The following is a 25,842-nucleotide window of genomic DNA, read 5'->3' as shown; positions in this document are numbered from 1 at the left end:
GCACTTGTCAATATAATCAATAAAAGTCAAATCCAACTAATGGCAACTAACATGCTCTTCTTTTCTTTTTAGTGTATGAGTTTGGGTGATGAATGAGAAATCAATGTACTTAGGCAGTATTTTCGAGGTGATTATTTGGGAAAACACAAGTGAATAGCAGGCTAATGCCATTACCAGGGATATTTAATCCATCCTCTTATCCCAGGGTCTGTGAACTTGACACAGCAGTCCTTTTTAGTGGATAATTAGAGATACATGCTGAATGTTTTGTGTAGCACCACATGCCTGTTTGCCAAAAAATGGGAAAAGTAAAACAAGGTCTTAGCTGCCAAGGTGAAGCTCTCCAACTCTATTAAACTGCTGCTTGGCATCTGAATGCAAACCACTTGGTTTAAGGGGAGCAGTCAGTCTTACAATGAGCCGTCTGCTGGGCAGCTGTCTTAACGGTCCAGATTTGGACAAAGAGCTGCTTATTTGAGAGGGGAATTAGGAGAAAAGAAAACTTGGCTTGCTGTTCCAGGCCAATTGTCTACTATGCAGTGTTTGGCTCTAGTAATGCCCTACCAAGTGTTTCTGGCCATGTTGAATGTAATAGCAAGTGCCTACCGTCATGGTATACAACCTCTAAACAACGGGGCTCCCGTGGCTTTTTAAAAACAAATTCCTCCTATTTTCTCCTGCACATATACCCCCTTCATAATAATATGTGTACTTTTTAAAAGGTACTGCCCTGGATATTGTTGACCTGCAGTTTCTGACCCTGCTACCTTATTGGAAAATGTAAAGGACTTCATACCAAAAGTTGGTTTCCTCCAATGACATCAAACTTACTATTTCCAGGATTGCAATTTGCAATGGCCAGAGGCCTTCAGATAGATCTCTCAGTCCCAACTGTAACGCTGTTTTCTGATCAGTTATAATGGTTGCTATTAGGCTTTTCCACTTTAGGTTTAGCAGTAGTTGTTGACTGACTTTTGAATCCAATCCAGGGAACTCTTTTTGATACTGTAACAGAGACTTGCACAGCTTAATCCTAGCTTGCACAGTCTCTAAACACTAGTTTAACCTCTGATGCCTGAATGCTTCTCAGATTTTTTTTTTTACAAGTCCTATTGATATATCCAACATTACTGGTAAAACCTGCTCTTTTTATGATGGTGCCTATATATACTGGAATGAATTTTCACTGAAGTTAAATCGAACCATTTCATTGTTACAATTAATAGTGTTGGTAGTAGGTTCAAAGTATTTATTTTTCACTAGGCCATTTAAAGATGGTTATGCTGACCCCATATTTTTTAATGTTGAATTTTTAAAATAAACCTACATTTGGAAGTAAGCATCAACTATACAATTAGATAGCGGCATAAATCCATAAAACCATGAACGAAACATGTAAACCTAGTTAAGAAAGCTTTCAATAAACAATGTTTTAATGCTTTTTTGCTATCAACTTTGTCAAACTGTACTTGACAATGTAATTATATAGAATAACAAAGTTGGAATTGATCTTGTAGGTCATCTAGCTTAACCTTTTAGGTCTATCTAGACCAGAGTTGTCAAACTCCTGGCCTGCAGGAGTTACATGTTGGCTATGCCCATGCCCAATTTAGCAAAGGGGGGTAAATTCCCGATATGTCATGTGACGACGTCATGATGATGTAAATTTGACACCCCGGATCTAGACCCTATACCATTTCTGACAAGTGGCTGTCCAGTCTCTTCTTGAAAGCCTCCAGTGATAAAGCACTCACATCTTCACATCTGAAGACAAGCTGTTCCATTGGCTGAGTGTACCCATCGTCAGAAAATTTCTCCTTATTTCTAGGTTAAATCTCTCCTTGATCAATTTCCATCCATTATTTCTTGTCTGGCCTCCTCTCTGTGGCAGCCCCTCAAATATTGGAATACTACCATGTCACTCCTGGTCCTTTGCTTCACTAGACTAATTGATACAGCTGCTTGATTATCCATCGAAAACAAGCAATTTCTCTGCAAAAAAAAGTAGCAGTAGCAGCCACATCCAAAATGAAAGTCCTAAACAGGATAGGACCAATTAATTGTGCTTGCCATGCTATTCCTCCTTTTTCACAGATCTGGGCATAGAAGAAAAACAAGGAACCCAAGTCTGAATTTCAGTTCTTAGCAACTCAATAACTTTCACCAACATCTGTGCACCACAGAATCTCCCCTCACCCACCCCTGTTTAGAACATTCTTTTTGGCAGAGCTTTGCTTTGTAATGGAGAAGAAACTGTTTGCTTTGGATAAAGAAGCACGCAGTTACATGAGCTCTACCTGCAGTCCAAATACAGGACCGCTGCCAGGCACATGGTTGAGCACCCTTCCTCTTCTGTGAGACACAAGGGTTTATTGTGATGCGTTAGACAAAGAGGGTTGTAGCTGGAATGGGGCAGATTTGGTTCAGTTCCCCGCTTTCCCACATGCTATCTGGGTGGCTTTTGGGAGAAGAAATAAAGGCTCTGACTGCAAAAACCAAATATTTTCAATGGCATTCATTTTTCCCAGTTGCAAAGTTCTACAGATGAGGGTATGATTTTAGCTTATAAACTTGAGCACTGTTAATAAGGGAGAAGAATATGGTGGACAGCAGTAAACTATTAAGGTACTGTAGAGTGAATGGCAGTGGGAAATCTGCAGTGGGGAATGACCCATTGCTATTAACTAGGGAACAATTAGACCTACAACATTAGTTCTACTCTGTTCTTTGGCATAAATAGAATAACATGAATGAAGGGATAAATGGATTTTCTCTCTATGAGAGAAAATTAAGTATTGTTTTAATAAAAATATTTTCAATCTGGTTTTTTGTGTAAAATTATGTAAGGTAAAAAAACAAAATACTCACAGTCCCTCTTTGAGGGAAAAGGGCAGTCTAGAAATGCCACATATAAATATAACATAAATAAAAAATATATCTGATTGTAACATAGTTTCAGTTCAAATACATTGTTTAGAAAAATCTCCCATAATAAATTGAATCATTTACCCTAACTCTGCCATTTGGTAGTATTTTATCACATTGGGTATGTCCCAACCTCCCTGTTTCTGAGGGCTGTATGCAATCCTTTCATTTATTCATCTATATCCATGATGGCGAACCTATGGCAGAGCCATTTGTATCGGCAAGCAAGCCGCAGGCAAACTTACCTCACTGCGTATGCGTGTGCCTCACAGCTGATTTTTTTCGGCTGGTTTCAGGCTTTTTGCGGCCTCCCAGAGGCTGGGAAAAAGCCTCTGCGAGGCTTTTCAGGACAAATAGGCCCGTTTCGTCACTTCCTGTAACACCGAAAGTGACAACACGGACATATTATTTGTCCCAAAAAGCCTTGCAGAGGCTTTTTCCAAGCCTCTGGGAGGCCAAAAAAGGCCTCAAACCAACCGAAAAATCAGCTGTGAGGCACAGTGCAGGTAAGGGAGGGGGTTGGGGGGACGTTGCGCACATGCGCAGGGGGTGTGGGGGCACGCATTGTATTCTGGGTGCTGGCACGCAAGTGCGTGCATGCGCTAATGCGTGTGCAATTTTTGGCACAGGAGCTTAAAAAGATTAGCCACCACTGATCTATATATATAAAAACAAAATACCGCTCACACATACATCATCCCAAAATCTCCAGAACCGTAAAGCCTACAAACTTAAAATTTGGCACGTATGTTCCTCTTGGTTTCTAGGTGCTCATTAAGAAAGGATTTTTCGAAATGATCATCAGAGCATTAGTATTTTGTATAGTATTATTAATACACACTGATGCTAAGGAGTTCTACTCCCCCACCTGAAAAGAAATCTGTTCCAAATGCAAAACACAAGCAGAGGAGAAGAGTTTCAGTTTGTTTCAGTTTCCGTTTCAGAGCACCGAGCAGCTTTAGTACAGAACAGTTGAGCTGAGCCACGCCCAGGCTCCTTGCTGTCTCCTTGTTCACACAGCAAATACTGTTTCAGTTTCCAAACAGCCATTAACTCTCTCACACACTGACTGGACACTAGCTAGATAAATACTGATGGATGCTAGTAGGAAGGGGCACAATTTTTTTCCTTATTTTCCTCCCCAAAAACTAAGCTCGATCACATAGTTTTGTTGTGAAGCACGGGTCTAGAGCTTGTGTGTGTATGTGTGTGTGTGTTGCATCTTAAAATCCATTCTGGATTTTCCAATCGGGACACATTGAAATAAAAAAAAAATTAAGCTGTGCAAGAATTTTCATTTTAACCGCTACAATTCATCCTAAAATAATTGAAATATTTTGAAACCCAAGTTTTCATTGGTTTTATTTCTTACAAGTCGGTACATAATTTGAAAAAAATTGTTAATATTTTTAGTAACAATAATGCCTAAATGTTTTAAAGATTTATATGCTATTGGAATACCTAAAACTGGAACATTTCTTTTGGGTTTTGAGTTTTGGGGTTTATATGAAAAAACATCAAATGTGAGTTATGAAAATTGAAGTGATGATCCTGATAGTGCTGACACAATTACAAATTTCTCTAACTCCTTAATATAGCTAGCTGAATTAAAAAGAGTCAAGATCGTATCAACTGCAAATAGATTTAAAAGATACCACAAACAGATTTAAAAGATACGTCTTATCTCCCATTTTTATCCTCTTAATCTTATTATTGGATCTAAGTGCTGTTACCAGCACTTTAGTAGCTCGGTTGAATAGTAAAGGTGCTAAAGAACAACCTTGCTTGGCACCTCTTAAAATCATAATGAGATCTGATTCATAACTATTAAGATTTAACTGAGCATTAGTTGGTCCATAAATATGTTTAATCATTTGACAAAAGCCAGCCCCAAATTTAAATTTAAATACTATTTGTTTTAAAAATACAATTTAAATTTAAATTTGGGGCTGGCTTCTGTTTCAAAACATTTGTTTTAAAAATTGTATTTCCTGAGAATCAAAGGCTTTAAATACATCTAATACAGGGGTGTCAAACTCGTGGCATCACGGTGGTGTCACATGATGTATCACAGCTTTTTTCCCCTTCGCTAAACTGGGCGTGGGCGTGGCCAGCACACGACGCATCTGGCCCACAGGCCGCAAGTTTGACAACCCTGATCTAATACATCCCCTGAACTCTGCAAGCCAGTTGGAGCAAAGCTAGTTCGCCCCCCGTAGTGTACCGTAGATAGCATGCATACATAAGCAAAATGAACTAATAAACTTAGGCTGCCAGAACTACTCTGTGGTTAAAAAGAAAAAGCATTGTACATATGCCATATGCTAAAAAAAATTAAAAAAAAAACAAATCTAAAGAACTTATGTCTAATGAAGATTTATTAATTTCATTAAAGCTATATATATTTAATAATTTCCTTCTTGTTTCTGGGAGCTGACTGCAAACACTCCATGCCGCAAACACTCTATGCCAAAATCCTGCCTGGATTTCAGGCCATTCCCCCCTCCCTCGCCCCCAAACCAAAAGGAGTTCTCTTGGCAGTGGCATATGACCTTCTGTATTGGCTTCTCCAACTGCCTCTGCTTCCCCAGAACCCAGCAGGACAGATTGCGAATCAAAATCATATGATCGCAGGGCACTTGGCAAATCATTCTAAGTGTGAAAAGCTTGCCAAGTGCCCAAATTTCAATTTTTAATTTATATGGGCATCCACCTCGCACGTTATGACTCCAGGTAGCATATAGCTATAAAAAAAATTAAAAATTAAAACTATCACCAGTACCCCTTCCCCGTGATTGTGGGGACTCTGCAATAGTCATAGTGTTGGGCATTGATCATAAGTCCCTTTGTTCAGTGCTGTCATAATTTTGAACAGTGAATGCTTGTTGTGAGGAATTCCTAAAAGGATTATTTTGCAATTGAAATATTCTGTTCGAACTGGTCTATAAATTTACATTTTGTATCAGTTTTACAAAACAAAATAAATAAATAAATTATAGGCAATCCTTGTTTATTGATCACAATTGTGAGAGACAGCTTTGTCATTAAATGAAGTGGTTGCTAACTGAGAAATCGTGGTGTTTCTGTTTTCCTTTTCTGAACTCCCTGCCCTTTTGAATTCTTAGCTCAGTGCTGGGATAATTAGCAAGAAGGAAATTTACATACTATGAAGTATTTACATTCATTGGAGAAGAAGATATTACAAAATAAGAAACAAATATTCAATGGGGAATACCCCAGGCTATTTGCTGCCAGTGCTACTGTATTCCTTTCAATGTGTATTCCCCATTGTGTGCCTGCGTACTCTCTTGTAATCCTTTCCTCTCCAATCTCTCCACTCTCTACGTGGGAGGAAGAAATGCAAGTCACAGGCAAAACAACACATACTGACTAATGGCAAACACATCACTGAGGGATGTTGTGAACGTCATAAATACGGGCATGAGTTATACAGTTATTGTTTCAGCACTGTTGTAACTTTGAACGACTGTTCACTGAATGAAGCTGTCAGTAGGCAAGATCTTTTTTCATTTCTTCCATTCAGTCCTGTCCACCTCTATGAAAAAAAATGATGACTAATGCTGGTGTTATTTTCGAAACTATTCTTACTTCCTATACTGAATTGAACATTCACAACATTACACATGGGAATGCTATATCAGCAATTCAGATCCAGAATAGAGCCAGGGGTCATAAAATACAGAAAGCATATTTCAATGAAACATTAGAAGAAATTTCATATAAATACTGTATGACAGTGTAACTGATTGCTTCACTTTAAAGTAAGTTTTCCTTCGGTGGAAGTACTGAAATATGGACATGGTTGGGCACCTCTGAACTACATTCCATCCTGCAGGTCCTGAATTGTTTCCGGAATTAAATTAGGCTTCATTAACCCAATTTTCAAATTCTGTTACATCTATCTCTATCGCTAAGACTGAGAAAGAATCCAATTTGTTTGATCTCCAGAATGATCGAGAACTTCCTAAATGTGACTTTGATCTGTTCTAAAGTCTTAAGGGTTTGCCGTGTTTCATTTCTACATAGTGATTTATACTGGCAGGATGCTAATACTGATTAAATTCAGAATTAATAGCACTTTTCCATAAATAAAACAGCATTCCCCAACTTGCTGCTTTCTAAAATCAGTTGGTGTGGTGGTTCCAGGAATCCCCATAATTATAGTTTTTAAGAAAATCACAAAGACTCATTTACTCATCACACTTCCCACTGAAAGTGTCTGATGATGTTCTACTTGGGATTTCTGTTAGAAAGCTCTTAGAGTTTAATTCTTATGGAGAATGTAAAACCTAAACACTGCAAAGATTTCTTTCATTCTATCAATTATTCTTTCCATTTAGATCTCCTTAATAATGTTTTGCTCTTAAACATCATATCTAGAGGGCATCCGAGAGGGAAACCTTCATGAAATAATGCAATCAAAACCAGAGCCTCACCTGAGAAAGGCAAAGGCCAAACAAAAACCTCATTTACACATAAAGTTAATCTCTCTAAGTCTTCCCAAAGGTGCTTTTTCAAGAGGCAACTGGACTTTCTAATTTTTCTTTGAAGACATTTCGTTCCTAATCCAAGAAGCTGAAGAAGCTTCTTGGATGAGAAGCGAAACATCTTCAAAGAAAAAACCAGAAAGTCCAGTTGCCTCTTGAAAAAGCACCTTTGGGACAACCATGACCTGGATGACTGAGAATCAACCTGCCCATTTTATAGTCTCGGCCATTTGCAACTGCCTGACCCAAAATTACATCCTTTTCCCAAGCACAAATTTCAAGGACGCCTCAATAACAAGCTTTTGTAAGAAAAATGTAGGAGCATTACAGGAATCCTAGCAAGTGAACTTTACACCAAGTACATATGGGTGCATGAGGGCAAAAAAATAGGGGGCCTTTTCGCTCGCCCTTGTGCTGTAATTGCAAGGTGGCATATATAAAGGTAGCCTGCAGCTGCCCATAGTTTAGGTAATGGACATGATTCCTGCTTAGTCTGAAAACCAACCTTCACATCAAGCAGTAGAAATTAAATACTGACTTTTTAACACAGAACAGCTGGTGAAATTCCTTCACAATGACTTCTTTGCTTTTTTGCAGTATAATCACTTATCAGACATTCCTGAATATATCTGTGCCTATTTTATTGGCTCCAGTCTAGCCTGTTATACAGAAGCCGTCACCTTTCAGTTGTATTACACCTCCCATAAATTCTAGTCTCTATGCATGGTGGATATTGTAAGCAGTAAAGTCAGAGGGAACCAAGATATTGAAAATATTAAAATAAAAATCAATGCGTAATGAATTGAATATAATTGAACATAAAAGAAGATTTGTATTACTAATTGTATACCATTGAATTTGGATAGCTAATAAATTGACATTAATACAAATGATCAATTATTTCCTTGCATAATGTTTCTCAAAGCTTGTTCTCCTCTTACAAGACCTGCTCCTAAAAAAGGAACCTGCACATTAAAGATATTTTTTCTTAAATATTCTAGATATGGTGTGGTCAAGACTGTTCAATGAACTAGAAAGTCCTTGATTTGAATTTCATTGCTGTCATGAATGTACTCAATGACAATTTCCCCTAGTATGTCACTGTATACCTTGGTACTCAACTGCTTTGAAACTCATCAAATTTGGAACTTGATGCATTTTGATGTAAAAACTAATCATTTGTTTGGTACTCAACCCACAGCTAGAGCTTGTCAGCGTGACTTTTAAGGGTAGGTTTTATGGGATGACAATTACATGGATATATAACTGGAATGAAAATCATAAAAAGACCATCAAATTAGAATGACGTATTCAGTGGAGTAGCTCCACTGAAGAGATGAGAAGAATGTCGATCAAATTTACATATAAAATGAAATAGGTAAGACTGCCTGAAACAATATTGATGTTTTAGGCAATCTTAACAAAAGGAAAGTACTCAGAAATATAAATCAGAGATATAGAGGTATAGGATATGTGCTTGAAGTTGTATTTCGAAAAAAAGAATGTACTCAAATCTTACAATGAATCAGCACTCTGAGGCAGTTCCAAAAATGTAAATGGATTATTTGCATTAATTATTAGTGTTGTTTCCGAATGCAATATAGTTTCTGAGTCATGGGTTGGGATTTATTAGTTCCATTGTTGGTCAGAATTCAGAGAAACTAGAACAGGATCCAGAACATAAACTACAACACATTCAGAAGAAGGACAAAAAGGATGATTATAATACTAACTTAAGTACTGTAAAAATATATTATTTGTTTGTTGTATAGTTTTTGTAGCACACCCAAATCCATAGTCTCTGGGGAGCTTATTGTTGTTAGTCGTGAAGTTGTGTCTGACACATTACGACCCCATGGACAATGTTCCTCCAGGCCTTCCTGTCCTCTACCATCTCCTGGAGTCCATTTAAGTTCACGCCGACTGCTTCAGTGACCCCATGGACAGTACCAATAAGAAAGTAATAATAATACAAATATCAGGAAAAAGAGCTCATAACATAATAGAAAGCACACACACACACACACACACACACACACACACACACACACACAAAGAGGAGTACCACATATGGTAGCACTTTTTAAGTAACCGAAAGCATACCACATAGAAGAAGATCAAAAGCTGCTTTCTCACATAAGGACCAGAATAATGAATATAAGTCACAGGAAGGCAGCAGATTCTATTTGATTGTTAGGAGGGGCGGGGAAAGATCTCAGCAAAGCAATAACAGTCTGAGACATCCATTTGCCCAGAAAAGTGGTGGGCTTCCCTGAATCAGATTTATTCAAGCACAGACTCACAACCACCACTTGGGACATTTTGATTTGGATTCTTGCACTGAGCAGGGTCTTAGACTTAATAGCCTAATTCACATCTTCCAAATCTGCGATTTGATTTCATGCATATTTATCATATTTAAATCCAATCTATAGCACAAATTTAATTACTACACCTATGGACATATGAATCAACAGACATGGCATGTGCACTCAAAACATCACAGGGATTAATCTATCCCATGGGTAGACACACTTCATTTATCATGTGATTATATTTCTTACAATGCTTGGTGAGGTTAGCTAGGGGTGAAGTGACTTGATCCAGAAGTCAGGTCCAATTAAGTTGGCCATTCCCTTTCCAAATTTGAGATGTTCTCTTTCATGTTGAATTTTTCAGATAAATATCTGTCCAACCTGTGCAGTTGGATTTATGAGCTGGCAAACGGCATTTTTGGGGGCTGATTGAACTAGCATTAGATGCAAGTTTTTTGTGCAATGCTTTGCAGAATTTCTGCAGAGTCTACAGAACCACATTAGTTAAAATAATCATGACTTTTCTGTCTCTGTTGAGGGTTGAAATTAAATCATTACCAAATACAGCTAGAGCTAAACAGGCCCCTTACATGCTATGCATCCTGAGGTAGCTGTTGGCAAAAAGAAGATTGCCTTTGCTAGCTCACTTTCTTTCATAAGGTTAGAAGCATTTTAGATGCTTATTTGTTCAGGTTGCTAGGATTTTTTTTCAGCTCTTTATCAACAGAAGCCACAGCATTATAATCCTTTTCAGACCCATATTTTATCTGTGTCTCTCAAACAAACATGGCAGGAAGACTTCCAAAACAGTGCATTTGTTTTTCTTCAGCTTTTTAAAAATCAGTTCGACAACCTGGAGAGTGAAACATGCAAATAAGTGCTACATGCTAACACAGCAAGCTATCTTACTAAATCTGAACAGACCCTTTGACTATCACAAGGGTCTTCAAACTTAGCAAGTTTAAGACTTGTGGACTTCAACTCCCAGAATTCCTGAGCTAACATGACTGGAGGAGGAATTCTGGGAGTTGAAGTCCATAAGTCTTAAAGCTGTCAAGTTTAAAGACCCCTGGTCTATCATCTAATCCAGTGTTTTCTACTTTGGGAGCAACATTATTCTGTGGTCTTGTCCAAGGAAACATTTTGCCCATTACCTGTCACTGACTGACTTAGAGCCTTCAGCATATGCAACAGAGGTTGGACCTCTGAATATAGTTCTTCTCTATAACAGACAATTCTGTTCTTTCCTTCGTCTGTTTCAATTAGATGTCCCCAAGAATTATGGGATTGCCTGAGATCTTAAATATGCAATCAGTATATACCTCTAAAATATGACATACTTTTGATCTGAGGTTCATGTTGTATACATGGGTGTAGTAGAAGAAAATATTGGACAGAATTTCCAGGTCTGAGTCTGGAAGTGAGATTGTGGATTCCCTTGTGCACTTATAATGGCATCTCCAATTTATCCTCTCCAAGAAGCTGATTTATTTTCCATGACATTCCATGTTATTTTCCATGTTGCTTTCATACCACTGAAAAATAGATTGTGAATTATGTCACCATAATTTGCAGCTAATCAAAATATTCTCTTTTTCTGTGAAGAGTTTTGATTTTGTCTGCAACTCTAATGGGTGAACACAGCAGCTACTTCCAGCAATGGACATGCTCCATAACCAGACTGGGAATTGGGTGTAAATTTGTATCTTGACTGGATACCAAATGCAGAAACAAGTTCTTTCAGGACATACTTGGGTTAATTTAATACTCTCAATATGTTCCATGGAATGCCAGCAAAATTCAGAAGCAATGCATTGAACTAAGTATTTTTGGCATATGATCAAATTTTGTGCTTTTTTTCTTAGTACCTGCTACATTTTGGATTCACATACTCCTCCTGTTTTCTAGTTTTAAATCATAGCACATTTCCCATACCTGAATGTTTAACAGAATGAATGCTTAAACCATTTATACTATTTATAGATATTCTTATAGTGAAATATTGATAACAAAAAGAAAAACAAACTGTTTAACAGTAAAGAAAAGTAGAATTAGAGCATAAGATCAGGAGAAAAAATGGCTTAAATCATAGTGTTTTGCTTGGAGGGGAAAGTGCCAGAATGATACCAAAGTAAGTACTAGATAAGTGGATAAAAATTAAAAAGAATCCATGCTGGATAGGTTCAGGATTTTGTTTCAAAAATTCTGTAGCTCCAGACTTTAATTGTAGGTACTCAGAGGCATGGTTAACTACAACGTTATATAGTCATTATGGTTAATCATTGATAATCATGCTGCCCATGATTTTGCCCAAACTATTTTTAAGTTATTTGAATCAGAGGTGGTATTCAGTAGGTTCTGACCAGTTCTAGAGAACCGGTACCAGAAATTTTGAGTAGTTTGGAGATCCGGCAAATACCACCTCTGACTGGAGATTTTGCAGTTTCCTTCCCCTGCCACGCCCACCAAGCCACGCCCACAGAACCAGTAGTTTAAAAAAATTGAATCCCACCACTGATTTGAATCCCTACCTTTGGAAGCTTATACGTGTGAAGAATATGCAGTGCATTTTTAATCTGTTTTGCAGCTCTCAGTTTGTTATAATACATCCTCAAATCTGACTTCATGTTTTCATATACATGTGTAAACTGACACTGAATGTGTTTCAGAATATGTGCTTTAGCATACGTTTTGCCAAACTTCTTGCATTTTTCCCATTCTTGTATTCAGTTTTTAGAGAAGCAGGGATTGGCATGGAGAAAAGAGGAGCTTGCTGAATAGCAACTAACAGTTTATGGTTTTCATGAATCAATGATACAGAGCAAACAGCAGCAGAAGTGAGACAGATGAGGAGGCAAATCATGAAAAACCCAGAATATAAACTAGCTTTTCCTAACCAAGGAACTTGCATAGCCATACCTTGTATTGCTTCTCAGCTTTTGTCTAAGAGCAAGTATAATCTTTGACTTAAAACCATTTGTTTAGCAACCTTTCAAAGTTGCAAAAAATGACTTACAACTATCCCAGCATCCCCATGGTCATGTAATAACAATTTGGATGCTTGGTAACCGGCATATATTTACGATGGTTGCATCATTCTGGGGTCATGTGATCACCATTTGTGGGCTTCTCAGCCATCTTCTGACAAATAAAGTCAATGGGAGAAGCTGGATTGCTTTAATGATGGGCTGATTCACTTAACAATCATGGCAAAAAAAAAAAGGTGGTAAAATTGGGTGCAACTCACTTAACAACTACCTTGCTTAACAACAGACATTCTGGTCTTAATTGTGGTCCTAAGTAGAAGCATGTGCAAGTGTAGTGTGGGTGTATAACTACTCCCATCCTCAACCTCTGTAAACATAGCCTCCTAGCAAGGGATGATGGGAGCTATAGTCCCACAGCTGGAGAGACTCAGTTTGAGGACAGGATGACTTAATAGGACTTTTGAATTCCAGAAAAGAGGCAACTCTCAACTCTGAAAGTAAAAATGGTTTGTTCCTTTAAAAAAGTGTCAGGGATTTTTTTTTAAAATGTGAATGATTAAAGAACCAACCATGATAAATAAGGCTTTACAGGAGACTTTCCAGTAGCACAAGTTTACTTCAACTGTTAAGTCTTTCAGTTATTTGCTGATGGTTAGTACCAGTTCAGGATATACCCTGCTATTTCTCTTCTGTTCATAATCTAAAAATAACATTAAGAATAATGGAAAAATCTAGTTTCTCAAAAAGTCATTTTTATGAGGCCATGGAGGGGGAGGCTTAAGTTGTCTATTTTCTTTATATAAAAGCTTGCATGCTCTTTGTCTCAAGAACCCTGTGTAAATAGCAATAAAGTCATGCTCCAGTTATAGCAGTAAGTATAACTCAATAGCATTTGTTTTCAAGAAACACATGTGAAATAATGAAGGTTACCTGTAAGCATGGAGGTCAGAGGAGTAATAAAAACAATATGATATAAAAACTGCTTGTGAAAGAACAAAGGCTTGAAGAGACAATCAGTGTTAAGGTCAGAGGAATATCAAATCTTGATGAGTTTATAAAACTAAATGAGCTCATACGCTCTGCTGCATAGTTACCAATCAAAACTTTAAAATTGCCATCTGTTCTCAATCTCTCTCTCTTTTTGTTCCCATTTAGGATTTAGTGTCTCGAAAGAAAGATAGTAAGGATTGCACCATGGCTCCGAGAAAAAGAAGTGGGCGAGGGATTTCTTTTATCTTCTGCTGCTTCCGAAGTAATGATCATCCAGAAATCACGTATCGGCTGCGGAATGACAGCAATTTCGCCCTGCAAACCATGGAGCCTGCATTACCCATGCCTCCGGTGGAGGAGCTGGATATTATGTTTAGTGAGCTTGTGGTGAGTGACAGGATCATATTTAAGTTGGTGGATTTCAGAACTCAAAAATTGTCTCTAGCTGGGAGGAGTGGTCTTAAAATGTTAGGGAAAAGGTAGTGATGGTCCATCAAGAGTGCCTCAGCTCATTCAAAGAAATGAAAATTTATCAGATGACCTGAGTTGTTGTTTTTTAAATATTGATTGTGATAGGACATAATTGGCTGAGTCAGTATATAAAAATAGGGCATAAACCACTATATAAATCACAGTGAGAAGATTTACACAACTAACCAAATCAGAAGCAAACAAAACACATTTTTGGTAGAGATTTCCATGGAAGATAATAATCAGACATGATTTCACAGTGGTAGTTTTTGACTAATGTTTGACACTGGTGGAGCAGTTAGACTGGATCCATACAGCAAGCTGTGTGACTTCTGAATCATGGTTTAGGGCAGTGATGGTAAACTCATGACACACGTGTCAAAAGTGGCATGCCACAACATTTTGAGTAACATGCTAGTATATACCAGGCAAGAACTATTCTTGAAAACATGCCTTGTTCTTGCACAATTTGGGGGGACAGCAAAGGCCACATGAGAATGGGATATAGCAATAGCACTTAGACTTATATACCACTTTACAGTGCTTTATAGCCCTTTTTAAGAGGTTTTACAGAGTCAGCATATTGCCCCCAACAATTTGGGGTTCTCATTTTATCCACCTCGGAAGGATGGAAGGCTGAGTCAACCTTGAGCCTGGTGGGATTTGAACTGCCAAATTGTAGGCAGCTGGCTGCCGAGGTAGCTTGCAGTACTGCGTTCTAACCACTGCACCACAGAGGCTCTTGTGTAGCCTCCAAAAATCGCACAAGAACAGGATGTGCTTTCACCTGGTTTTCAAAAGCTGCAGAAGATGAAGAAGAAGGTTTTCTGAAGCCACCTCAAGAACAAAGGCCTCCTGCAATCAGGAGCAGCCTCAGGTAGGCTGCAGGGGCCTGTCAGCAGAAAGAGAATACTGCCTCTTTCTAAGCTGTATATGGCAGAAGTTGAGAAGTTGAGATGTTTTTAAAAAAAATAATATGTAAAGAACTGTTTCTCTTATGTTTGGGGGAGGGGGCTGACACACCAGCAGAATCAAGGTAGGCATTTTCCAAATTTTTGACACACCGAATCCAAAAGGATCTCCATCATTGGTTTAGAGCTTTGTGTCATAGGAAACTAGCCAATTGTGTTCTGTTCAAGAAATCACAATTATATAATGGAAACAATGGTTTAATATGACAGGTGAAACAAGCTGTTCAGATAGCAGGTATAAGCCTAATAACCACAATGCAGCAGTCTCTGTACCAGAGAGAGATATTACATTCAATGCATTTAAAACCATTCTATTAAAGAAAAATCTAGGAGTTTTGCAAATGCTGTTATGCCAGTCTCCATACCAAAATGTGAGATCGTGCCAGTCCATCTCCAAATTAACTACCTCTTCGCAACCTCTTTGGAATGGTCTTTCTTCCCCTCTTCCTTTCTTTTTTCTTGTTTTGGTTCAGTGAAGGCTAACTTCATTTTTTAAGCAAGTTGTTGGCATTATCATGTAATACCTATCTTTTCTTTTCTCTTTTCTCTGTATGGCTCAGTTGAGTGTTGCATGTCAACATTAGTTAAATGGCTTGGAAACTCCCATAGCCCCCTTATAAGCTTACTGGATAACAGAAAACTACCCACTATTAAAAAGGAGCAAAATATATCTTGGCAGCATTGCTATACCCACTGGAGTTCTTCAATTCCTTGGTCTCTCTAGCCAGGCAGGCAGGTTTATTTTGCTTATATAGGAATATATTTAATTGCCTTGGCTCAGACAGAAAATATGACTTGAACATATTTAGAAACGCTGAAAACCTTTTTGACAGACACTCTTAGTCAAACAAATTAACTTCAGTAGCATTGGAAATTTGATAATATTAGGATAAGATAACTTTTGATATAGGGATTTAATATTTCCACTGGAGAGAACATTTAACATTTTTACTGGACTTCTTTTTAAATAGTTCTAGTTAATTTGGACTTTGTGTTAAGCATGTTGAGATTTTGAGAATAGGAAAAAAAGGAAAGCAAAGATAGTTTTAGAGAAAAAAATTCCTCTGCATTTGGACTCAGTTGAAAGAACTACTCACTAGTAATAAAAAAAAAATGCTAGCCACTTCAGGAAAGAAGCTTGAGTATTCTGCACAGTGAAAGCATGTTTGACAAGTTTGAATTATGAATTTCCCTTCCCCAACAACATTAAAATGTATCTAGAAGTGGTTCTCATTTAGCAACTGCCTTGTTTAACAATGGTTCATAGTTATGATGGTGATGAAAAAGTAACTTTATGACCAATTCTCACATTTATGATCTTCTGAAAAGCAAAACCTGAAGTAAGATTTTAAGCACAGTCATTGAGATCACTGCTTTGTTTTATGACCAAATTGCCAATCTCGGTTTAGTGACTAAAGAAAGACTGACTGTATTTTCAAACCAAGACTTGATGGCTTTGTCTCATTTAGTAAGGGAATACAATAAGGGTATACGGACAGAAAGATTATTACTGTACAAATATTATTAAGATTATGCTGAAGTTTTAATTAAACCAAGATACTTAAGATAGGAGCTGACAACCTAACACACTGAGCAGGAATTTTATAACCATTCAGAAAAAAAAGTACAGTAAGGAAACAGGAATGAAAATAAAGAACAAAAATAAGAATAAAATTTCACCTGATTATCACAATTATCAACATTTCATCTCCTGCTGAATTCTCGTGTGTATTGTGTAACACAGAGATCTTGTATTAGCACGTTTTAGGAAACCATGAGTTTTAAACAGATAGACAAAAACCTTAACTTGGGGACTTGTAATTCTTCCAAAACAGCCAAATGAAAACAGAATATGTTAATATAGGATAACTACTATACAGTATGTGTGAGGCAAAGAGGGAGAGAAAACTAGGCTGGAAGATTGAATGGAATGCCTGAACATCTGAATAGGATCATCCCACATTACAGTATTTTCTTTTTTATCCTATCTCTGTTTATATAAGTTTATATTTTGCCGGTTTCCCTGAAACACAAGTGGGCATTTTTAGGTATGCAGGCAACATAATGGTCCTGGATGAGTCCTATCAACCTCACTTTTCCTGCCCTTTAATCCTCCCAGGCTGCCATGGCTGCCAAAAGCTACATTAGGGAGGGAACAGGGAGGATGTGACTTGCATGACTTTTTATATAGCGTATCTGTTGGTGGGCTATTATGCCTCTGAATGAGGATGATAAGTGTAGTATTCATTTCTGTTATTATTAAAAGTGGTCTCATATATAAGCTCATATTGAAGCTTTTTTCTCCTGAAAACTCAATTGCTTATAATATTGAAGTGATACACTTGAAACATACAAATCCTTGGACTACCTTCCCAAGTATACTACATTTGACGAAGAATCACTTCATATTTGACCAAACTCAAGCATACTTCCCAACCAAGTATAATTCAAAAAATCTGAATATCAGAAAAAGGTTTGCAATTGGAATGGTGAAATTGCGATCAGAGCCCAAAAACGCTTCCTGCTCACTGTGGTGGGACTGCTTTGTTTGGCTAGCAATAACACCTGTTGGGGTTGGCTGGTTAAATAGGAAAGGTTCCACAGCTACCTTCAGTCAGAAGTACTATCGGTGGGCAAATGGGGATCGTTCTTTCATTTTGGATAGCAAGCCTGGATGAAAGATCACCTGGGAGGATAGAGCAGAAGTTCCTTGACCAATAACTCTTTATCCTTGGCAGGGTGTCTTGGCTTGATCTGTGATGGTCTTCCCTGAGAAGTTGGACTGGGAAAAACTAAGTTTCTGTTCTTTGTTCTTATCACTTTTGCTTAAAATGGAGAGAGAGAGAGAGAGAGAGAGAGAGAGAGAGAGAGAGAGAGAGAGAGAGAGAGAGAGAGAGAGAGATGCACGTATTAATTTCATGAGCTAAATTACTATTCTGAATATGTTACTGATACATTTGTGAAAGTAAATGCCATTGATCACAATGGGACATAAATTTGAGGAAAGGTTCTTGTTACTGCTTATATCCTACCTTACCTTATGATGAGGTTAAAGGTTGGTATGTGTAGAATCTGTAAACAATACCACCCAGCACCATTTACATAATTTTTGGCAAAATTAATGCTGCCATCAGATCAGAATTGCACTAAAGCATATCATAAAGAAGTATAAAATGTAATGAGACCCTGAGCTTATATTGATTTTCACTTCTTCCTGTTCCATCTATTCATAAAACAGAGCCTTAATAAAAGGCATGCGCATCCAATCATCAAAAAACTTTGTTTAAAGTGAAAACATAGGATCATTCTGGTTTCCAGTTGTGCTTCAAAAACCCAGGAAATCAGAACATCAGCACTGTATATGCCACCGCAAAAATAGTCATAAAAGACTTTGCTTAATCTCATACTTTCTTGTGAATCTACACGTCAAGGTCCCCCTTGAGCAACGGAGAGTAGCATCTCCAGAGACAGATACTCAAGACAGGAGCTTCACTTTCCCCACTCATTTGATAGTGATCTAACTCTAGTCTGGGTGCAGAATTGCAGCTCTCACCCACTGCTGATTAACCTTTCTGGCTCTCAGAGCAAGCAGCTGCCCTGTCTTAGTTCCTCTTACAGAATTGCCAATGCAAGTCAAGTCCAAGCATGTCATTAAAAGCTGTATGTTCACAGGCAAAATAATGTTCCCCTTGTACCAAGCTGAATGGCTGCCATGACTGGCCATTAAGCCCTTTCTGGAACTTGTAGACCCCAGATTCCCACCAAGGCGGAGGCTGCCTCATCCCCGCTGTCTGTCAGAATTTGGTCTGCTCTTAGGGGAAGTGTCTTTCACAAAAGGCAGCCAGGCTCGGCTCGGCCTTTGTTGCATTTCCCAGCTGCTCCATATGGTTTTGTGTTGCCTGGGCAACCAACAGGCCTTTTCCTAGTTTGGAATGAGGCCCACCTTGTTGACGTCCAGCATCTCCTACCCAATTAATGACATTGCCAGACTTAAAGGCAGAAGTAGAGATGATGGGTGAATGTCAGAGGCAAAGCCATGACCTAAGCAAAACTGCCTGATCTCTGGGCAGTTGCCAAGTGAATTTGCCAATGCTTGGTAAACCTGGGTTTGCAAGATCCCTTTGCTCTTCTCCCTCATTCTCCCCTCCGCATTTCCCTGGATTGCTGCCCCACTTGGCTGAAGCTTTTACATGATGCTCCTGATTCATTTGTCCATCAAACAATGAGCAGGATTTACTTCTGGTCCAGTTCACTTCTTTTTTAGCCCTATTTGGACATGCAAACAGCATCTTGTCTATAGCCTGATGGGGAGGGGGTGAACTCAGTCTAATTTACTCCATTGCATCCAAGCTGAATTCCACCAACAAAGGAGCAAACTGGGGAGACAAGATGCCCAAAGCAGAAAACCTGCTCTGTTGCAGTTCGACTTTCTGCTGCCATCACAAAATTCCGCATGACAAAACACCTGGCCTTGCCTTCTAGCTCCACCCAGGTAGCAGATTTCCAATGGAAGAAGTGATTTTCTTCCTGGGACAATGGGAAATGCACGGGTTAAAAACAAGCAGAGCTCAAGGACAAAAGGGGCGGGAGGGGAAACCAAGTGCAAAAGTTACTGGCATAAAAACCATTTTATGTTTGCAAAGTTATTGTTATTGCTGTTATCTGAATTTATATAAAAATGGCTATGGTGCAGCAAAACAATATAAACAATGAAATGAAATGAAATCCTCCATGGTAAATATATAAAACAGTAACATTCTGCATGGTAAACAATAATCATTAAAACATTCACTGAAAATAGCAAGAACTGTAATAATATGATAGCTTAATTAAATTAGTAAATAATAATTAGCTGTAAACAAACACAATAATCTCGCTCCTGAAATTCACTGTTTAAATCCCTCAAAATAAGATCAATCTTTGGTGCTTTCCGTTTGGTATTTGCACTGGGCCATCTGTCTCACAAGCCTGTAGCTCTTTAGGTATTGTTAAACTACCATTTTATCTAACTTTTATCTTTGTCTCTAATAAATTTAATTTAATTTCTCTGTGGCTAAATTTAGGAAAGGTAAAGATTAAAAATAATTGTTACATAAAATTGCATATTTATGGATCATTTCCTTTTACATTCCAAATTATTTTGTACAAGGAAGGGTAGTCCTTGAACTTTCAACCCCAACTGAACCCAAAATTTCTCTTAAGTGAGACAGTTATTAAGTGAGTTTTGCTCCATTTTATGATCTTTCCTGCCACACTTGTTAAGTAAATCACTGCAGTGGTTAAGTTGGTAACACAATTGTTAAATGAATCTGGCCTCCCCATTGATTTTGCTTGTCAGAAGATCACAAAAGGTGATCGATCACATGACCCCAGGATCCTGCAACCGTCCTAAATATGAACCAGTTGCCAAACCTCTGAATTTTGATCATGTGACCATGGAGATGCTGCAATGCCGGTCATAAATGTGAAAAACAGTCTTAATCATTGCCATTTTAACTTTGGTCACTAAATGATTAGTTGTAAGTCAAGGACTACGTGTAAACATTTCTACAGGGTTCTATTTGTTTCTTTTATTATTCTAAAAGAGAAAGTATACTGCTACAGTATTGAGAAATAAAGGGAAATGATGACTAGGAATAACTAAGCAGAAGCGATAATTTTTCCCAGATATTTTGTTTTTATCGATGCAGATATAATGTTTGTCTCCATAATCCATTTAGATGATGATGGTATGCAGGCACTTAGCCCTGTTTGTTCCCCCACAAAAAAAACTTCAAGTGTTTTTACTGCTATATTTACTGCAACTCTATCTTCTCATAAATTAAACCCCACATGAGATACATTCCTTTTATCGTCCAAATTATCAAATTGATAGGGCACCTCAGAGCTATTTCACAGGGCATTGAAGTCTTTTTAAGAGTGTGTTAAAGAACCAAATAGAAGTCAAGAAAAACTCACTTAACATCTGCTTTATTTGCAAGTGGCAAATATTATTTTTTAAAACACTGCAAAGAAAAGTGTTGTAATTCAGCAATTTTAGAAGAATGTTAGCTGATTTTTGTGCAATTTTATCAGATACCATCTTGTTTAGTACTGAAAATCCCAGGATAACATTTACTGAATAAGCCACAAAACCCAATCACTGTTTCTTAGCTTCCCTTGTAGAATGATGAGAAATCCCCATTTAATCTGTCTTGACTACCCCGGGGAAAGGCAGGATATAAATTGAACCTGCAAATGTTTTAATTTATCTCAATCTTTTCAGATTCAACTGAGGCACCCTTTTTTCTAAGGCCAGTACATTGTTGGCGCTAAGGACAAATACACTTTAAACAGATTTAAAATGTGAAACTGAACATCTTTCACATTATAAGGGCTGTGAAAATATCTACAGACCCCCCCACATCCTGGACATAAACTGTTTTAACTTCTACCCTCAAAATGACGTTATAGGGCACTGCATGCCAGAACAACAAGACACAAGGACAGTTGGCATCACTACTAAACAACTAATTCCCACAACACTGTCAAATTATTTACTAAGACTGTATTACTATTATTCTTCCCATCCTTCCTAGTACCTATCTTTTCCCACTTATGACTATAATCATGTTGCTTGTATCTTTACAATTTATGTTGTTTTATTTGTTTCCTAGTATGATTTGATTGCTTATTAGTAACTTATGACTGTCATTAAGTGTTGTATCTTATGATTCTTGATGAATGTATTTTATTTTTTCTTTATGTACACTGAGAGCATATGCACCAAAGACACATTCCTTATGTGTCCAATCACACTTGGCTAATAAAGAATTCTATTCTATTCTATTCTATTCTATTCTATTCTATTCTATTCTATTCTATTCTATTCTATTCTATTCTATTCTAGCTTATTTGCATTGCATTTTTCACACCCAGATTTTTTTTATTTTTTTTTGGCATAGATGGATAAGATTCTGCTTCAAGTTCCAGGTCAGTCATAAAAGTCTGTTTGAGACAGATCTCTTCAGCCCAGCCTGCCTTATAAAGTGGTTGTGGTGATAAACGGAATTCAAAGCAAATCCTGTACAGTATGCCTAAGTTCCTTTGAAGAATAGAATAGAATAGAATAGAATAGAATAGAATAGAATAGAATAGAACTAGAATAGAATAGAATAGAATATAGAATAGAAATAGAATAGAATGAAGAAGAATAGAATAGAATAGAATAGAATAGAATAGAATAGAATAGAATAGAATAGAATACTTTATTGGCCAAGTGTGATTGGACACACAGGAATTTGTCTTGGTGTAAATACTCTCAGTATACATAAAGAAAAGGTACATTCGTTAAGAATCAAGAATCATAACGTACAACACTTAATGATAGTCATAGGGTACAATCAACAATCAAACCATACTAGGAAACAGTCAAGTGGGAGGGGATGGTGATAAGGAGTGGTGAGAAGATTAACAGTAATAGTAGTGTACACTTTGTAAATAGTTGAACAGTGTTGAGGGAATTATTTGTTTAGCAGAGTGATAGCTTTCGGGAAAAAACTGTTCTTGTGTCTAGTTGTCCTGGTGTGCAGTGCTGTATAGCGTCATTTTGAGGGAAGGAGTTGAAACAGTTTATGTCTGGGATGTGAGGGGTCTGTAAATATTTTCACAGCCCTCTTTTTGACTTGTGCAGTATACAGGTCCTCAATGGAAGGCAGGTGGGTAGTAATTGTTTTTTTCTGCAGTCCTAATTATCCTCTGAAGTCTGTGTCTGTCCTGTTGGGTTGCAGAACCAAACCAGACAGTTATAGAAGTGCAGATGATAGACTCAATAATTCCTCTGTAGACCTGTATCAGCAGCTCCTTGAGTAGTTTGAGCTTTCTGAGTTGGCACAGAAAGAACATTCTTTGTTGTGCTTTTTTGATGGTTTATGATGTTAGGTGTCCATTTTAGGTCATGTGATATAGTGGAACCTAGAAATTTGAAGGTCTCTACTGTTGATACTGTGTTGTCTAGTATTGTAAGAGGTGATAGTATGGAAGGGTTTCTTCTAAAGTCTACCACCATTTCTACGGTTTTGAGTGTGTTCAGTTCCAGATTGTTCCGGTTACACCACGAGGCAAGTTGTATAACCTCCTGTCTGTATGCAGATTCATCGTTGTCTCGAATGAGACCAATCACTGTTGTGTCATCAGCAAACTTCAGTATTTTAACAGATGGATCGTTTGAGATGCAGTCATTGGTATATAGGGAGAAGAGAAGTGTAGATAGCACACAGCCTTGGGGGGCCCCTGTGCTGATTGTACAGGTATTGGATGTGATTCTGCCTAGCTTCACCTGCTGCTTCCTTTCTGTTAGGAAGCTTAGGGATCCACTTACAAGTGTGTTCAGGTACCGCTAGTTGGTTTAATTTACTTAGAGGAGTGTCTGGAATGATGATATTGAATGCTGAACTGAAGTCTACAAAGAGGACCCTTGCGTAGGTATTTGGAGATTCAAGGTGTTGTAGGATATAATGCAGAGCCATGTTAACAGCATCATCTGTTGATCTATTTGCTCGGTATGCAAACTGCATGGGATCTAACAGCGGATCCGTGATGGTTTTCAGGTGGGACAGCAGAAGCCTTTCAAAGATTTTCATAACTACAGATGTTAGAGCAACTGGTCTGTAGTCCTTCAGTTCCTTGATGGAGGGCTTCTTTGGCACTGGGATGATGGTAGAACGTTTGAAGCAGGAAGTATAATCTGAATTTATACACCCAGTTGTCCTTTGGTGATAAACTCTTCATTTTGATTCTTGATATTTGTCATAAACTAAATATTCCTAACTTCCTCAATATTTTCTAATTAGCTGAATTAATACACCTGTCCATATTTTTGTTTCACTAGATAAGTCATAACTGGCTAGCTTCATGCAATGCACTGAGCAATTCCTAAGCAATCCATATGATAATTTATGATGCTGTTTGAACAAATCCAGGATGTGATTATATTAGTCTTCTGGCTCTCTTCTTGAATAGTTTTCATCCTGTATGGGATAGTGATCCCAGACTTAAGAAGAAGCAATGTTCCTCGTGAATCTGGAATCTTTCAGTTCTTGGTATCACACTCACTTGCCATCACTTTATTTTATTTTTTAAATTAGTCCACATGTCTACACATATCAGTTAATTACTTCTTGCATGTTGATGAGTTGCAGATCCAAGAGTCCGTTTTCTTCTATTTCATGAAATCTTCCTTGTGATCCGGAGAGGATTTCTCTTTGCCACAGGTGACTAGACAAATATATTTGTACAAGCTCAACCACAATTTTTTTCCTCTGTCTGTCCAGTTTGAGAAATTTACAAGGTACTCCTAGCCTGTATACGTAAACCTCAACTTACAACCACCATTGAGCCTAGAATTTATGTTGCTAAGTAAGAGAAATTTGTTAAGTGAGTTTTATCCCGTTTTACAACTTTCCTTGCTACACTTTTATTAAATGAATCACTGTAGTTGTTAAATTAGTAACATGGTTAAGTGAATCTGGTTTTCCCATTGACTTTGCTTGTCAGAAGGTCAAAGATGATCATGTGACCCCAGTACAATGCAACCGTCATAAAAACAAACCAGTTGACAAGCATCCAGATGTAAATCACGTGACCCTGGGATGCTATAACAGTCAATAGTGTGAAAAATAGTCATGTAACTTTTTTTCAGTGTCATTGTAACTTTCAACGGTCACTAAATGAACTGTTGTAAGTCGAGGACTACCTGTAATTTACCCTACGCTTATGTATGTTGCTTACTAGATACAAGAAATTCACCTAGCTCCAGTTTTGGTCCTGTAAAAGCCATTCAGGGTTAGTTCTGTTGCTGTTTTTTAAAAACAACCAATCATGTTTATGATGTGGAAAGATGATACAGAAACAATATCATGGAATTAATGTGCAGTCTTTTTTATATCTTTGATTTTTGCCTCATCTTGTGAGAACCTGCCACAACAAAGTTTTTTTTCTGTGCTGTGGTCATTCAGTTAGCATCATTAAGGGAGAGGTTCTTAAGGCGTCTTTAAGAAGTGGTTGGTTTCTGCGACTTCACAAACTCATTTTGATCATCTGCCAGCTTTACTTACATCAGCAGCATTGGGCTCCTCAAAGAGTGTAATTAATGTCTGGGAAAAATACAAGAGTGAAGAGGGATGGGCAAAATTAAAAAAAAAACACCCGTAAAAGTTTTGGGTAAAAGAGAAAGCTCAAACCTGGTTGGCAATAGTTGTTTACTTTTTGTGAAACCATCTCTTTCTCTTTTCCTTCAGTTCCAACATTGAAGTCATTTGAACGGTGATATTGTAGGCAAGCATGCTCCTACTAATAGAGGCTTGTTATTTAGGAATGGTCAAACAGAAGCTGGTTTCTCCATTAAATAGTATGTTTCATGTCCATATATAACACAGTAAGGTTACATTTTAAGAAAGGTTGCAAATAATTTTATATTTTATTGTAATGAATATGCATTCACTTTGGAATATTATTTTGGAAAATAAAAAGCAGGACACCCAGTCACCCAAAGTAATTCAGATTAATTCAATTAAAAAACGTTTCCTTCTCTCATCCCTTCTATTTTTTTATTTCTATATTCCAAATTACAGAATAAAGATAATATCAGTATCACTAAGTGGAAAAATAATCCTATTCTTCCATAAGAAAACAAGTT

At 37.6% G+C, this 25,842-nt stretch overlaps 1 protein-coding gene across 4 annotated transcripts in view; it reads left to right on the top strand.

Moving 5' to 3' along the window:
• The window catches only part of DAAM1 (dishevelled associated activator of morphogenesis 1), a 153,166-nt gene that overhangs the window by 52,786 nt on the left and 74,538 nt on the right, over positions 1-25,842 (top strand). For all 4 annotated transcript variants that reach the window (XM_087952340.1, XM_087952338.1, XM_087952341.1 and 1 more), the window contains exon 2: positions 13,891-14,112. In XM_087952340.1, coding sequence (XP_087808466.1) covers positions 13,930-14,112 — 183 coding nt within the window. In that variant the 5' untranslated portion in view covers positions 13,891-13,929. The remainder of the gene's footprint in view (positions 1-13,890; positions 14,113-25,842) is intronic.

This window comes from Notechis scutatus, chromosome 1, assembly GCF_049901735.1.
Source record: "Notechis scutatus isolate UNSWTSFEM ecotype Mainland chromosome 1, rNotScu1.2, whole genome shotgun sequence".
Taxonomy (NCBI): Eukaryota; Metazoa; Chordata; class Lepidosauria; order Squamata; family Elapidae; genus Notechis; species Notechis scutatus.
This window is presented reverse-complemented; position numbering and strand designations above follow the sequence as displayed.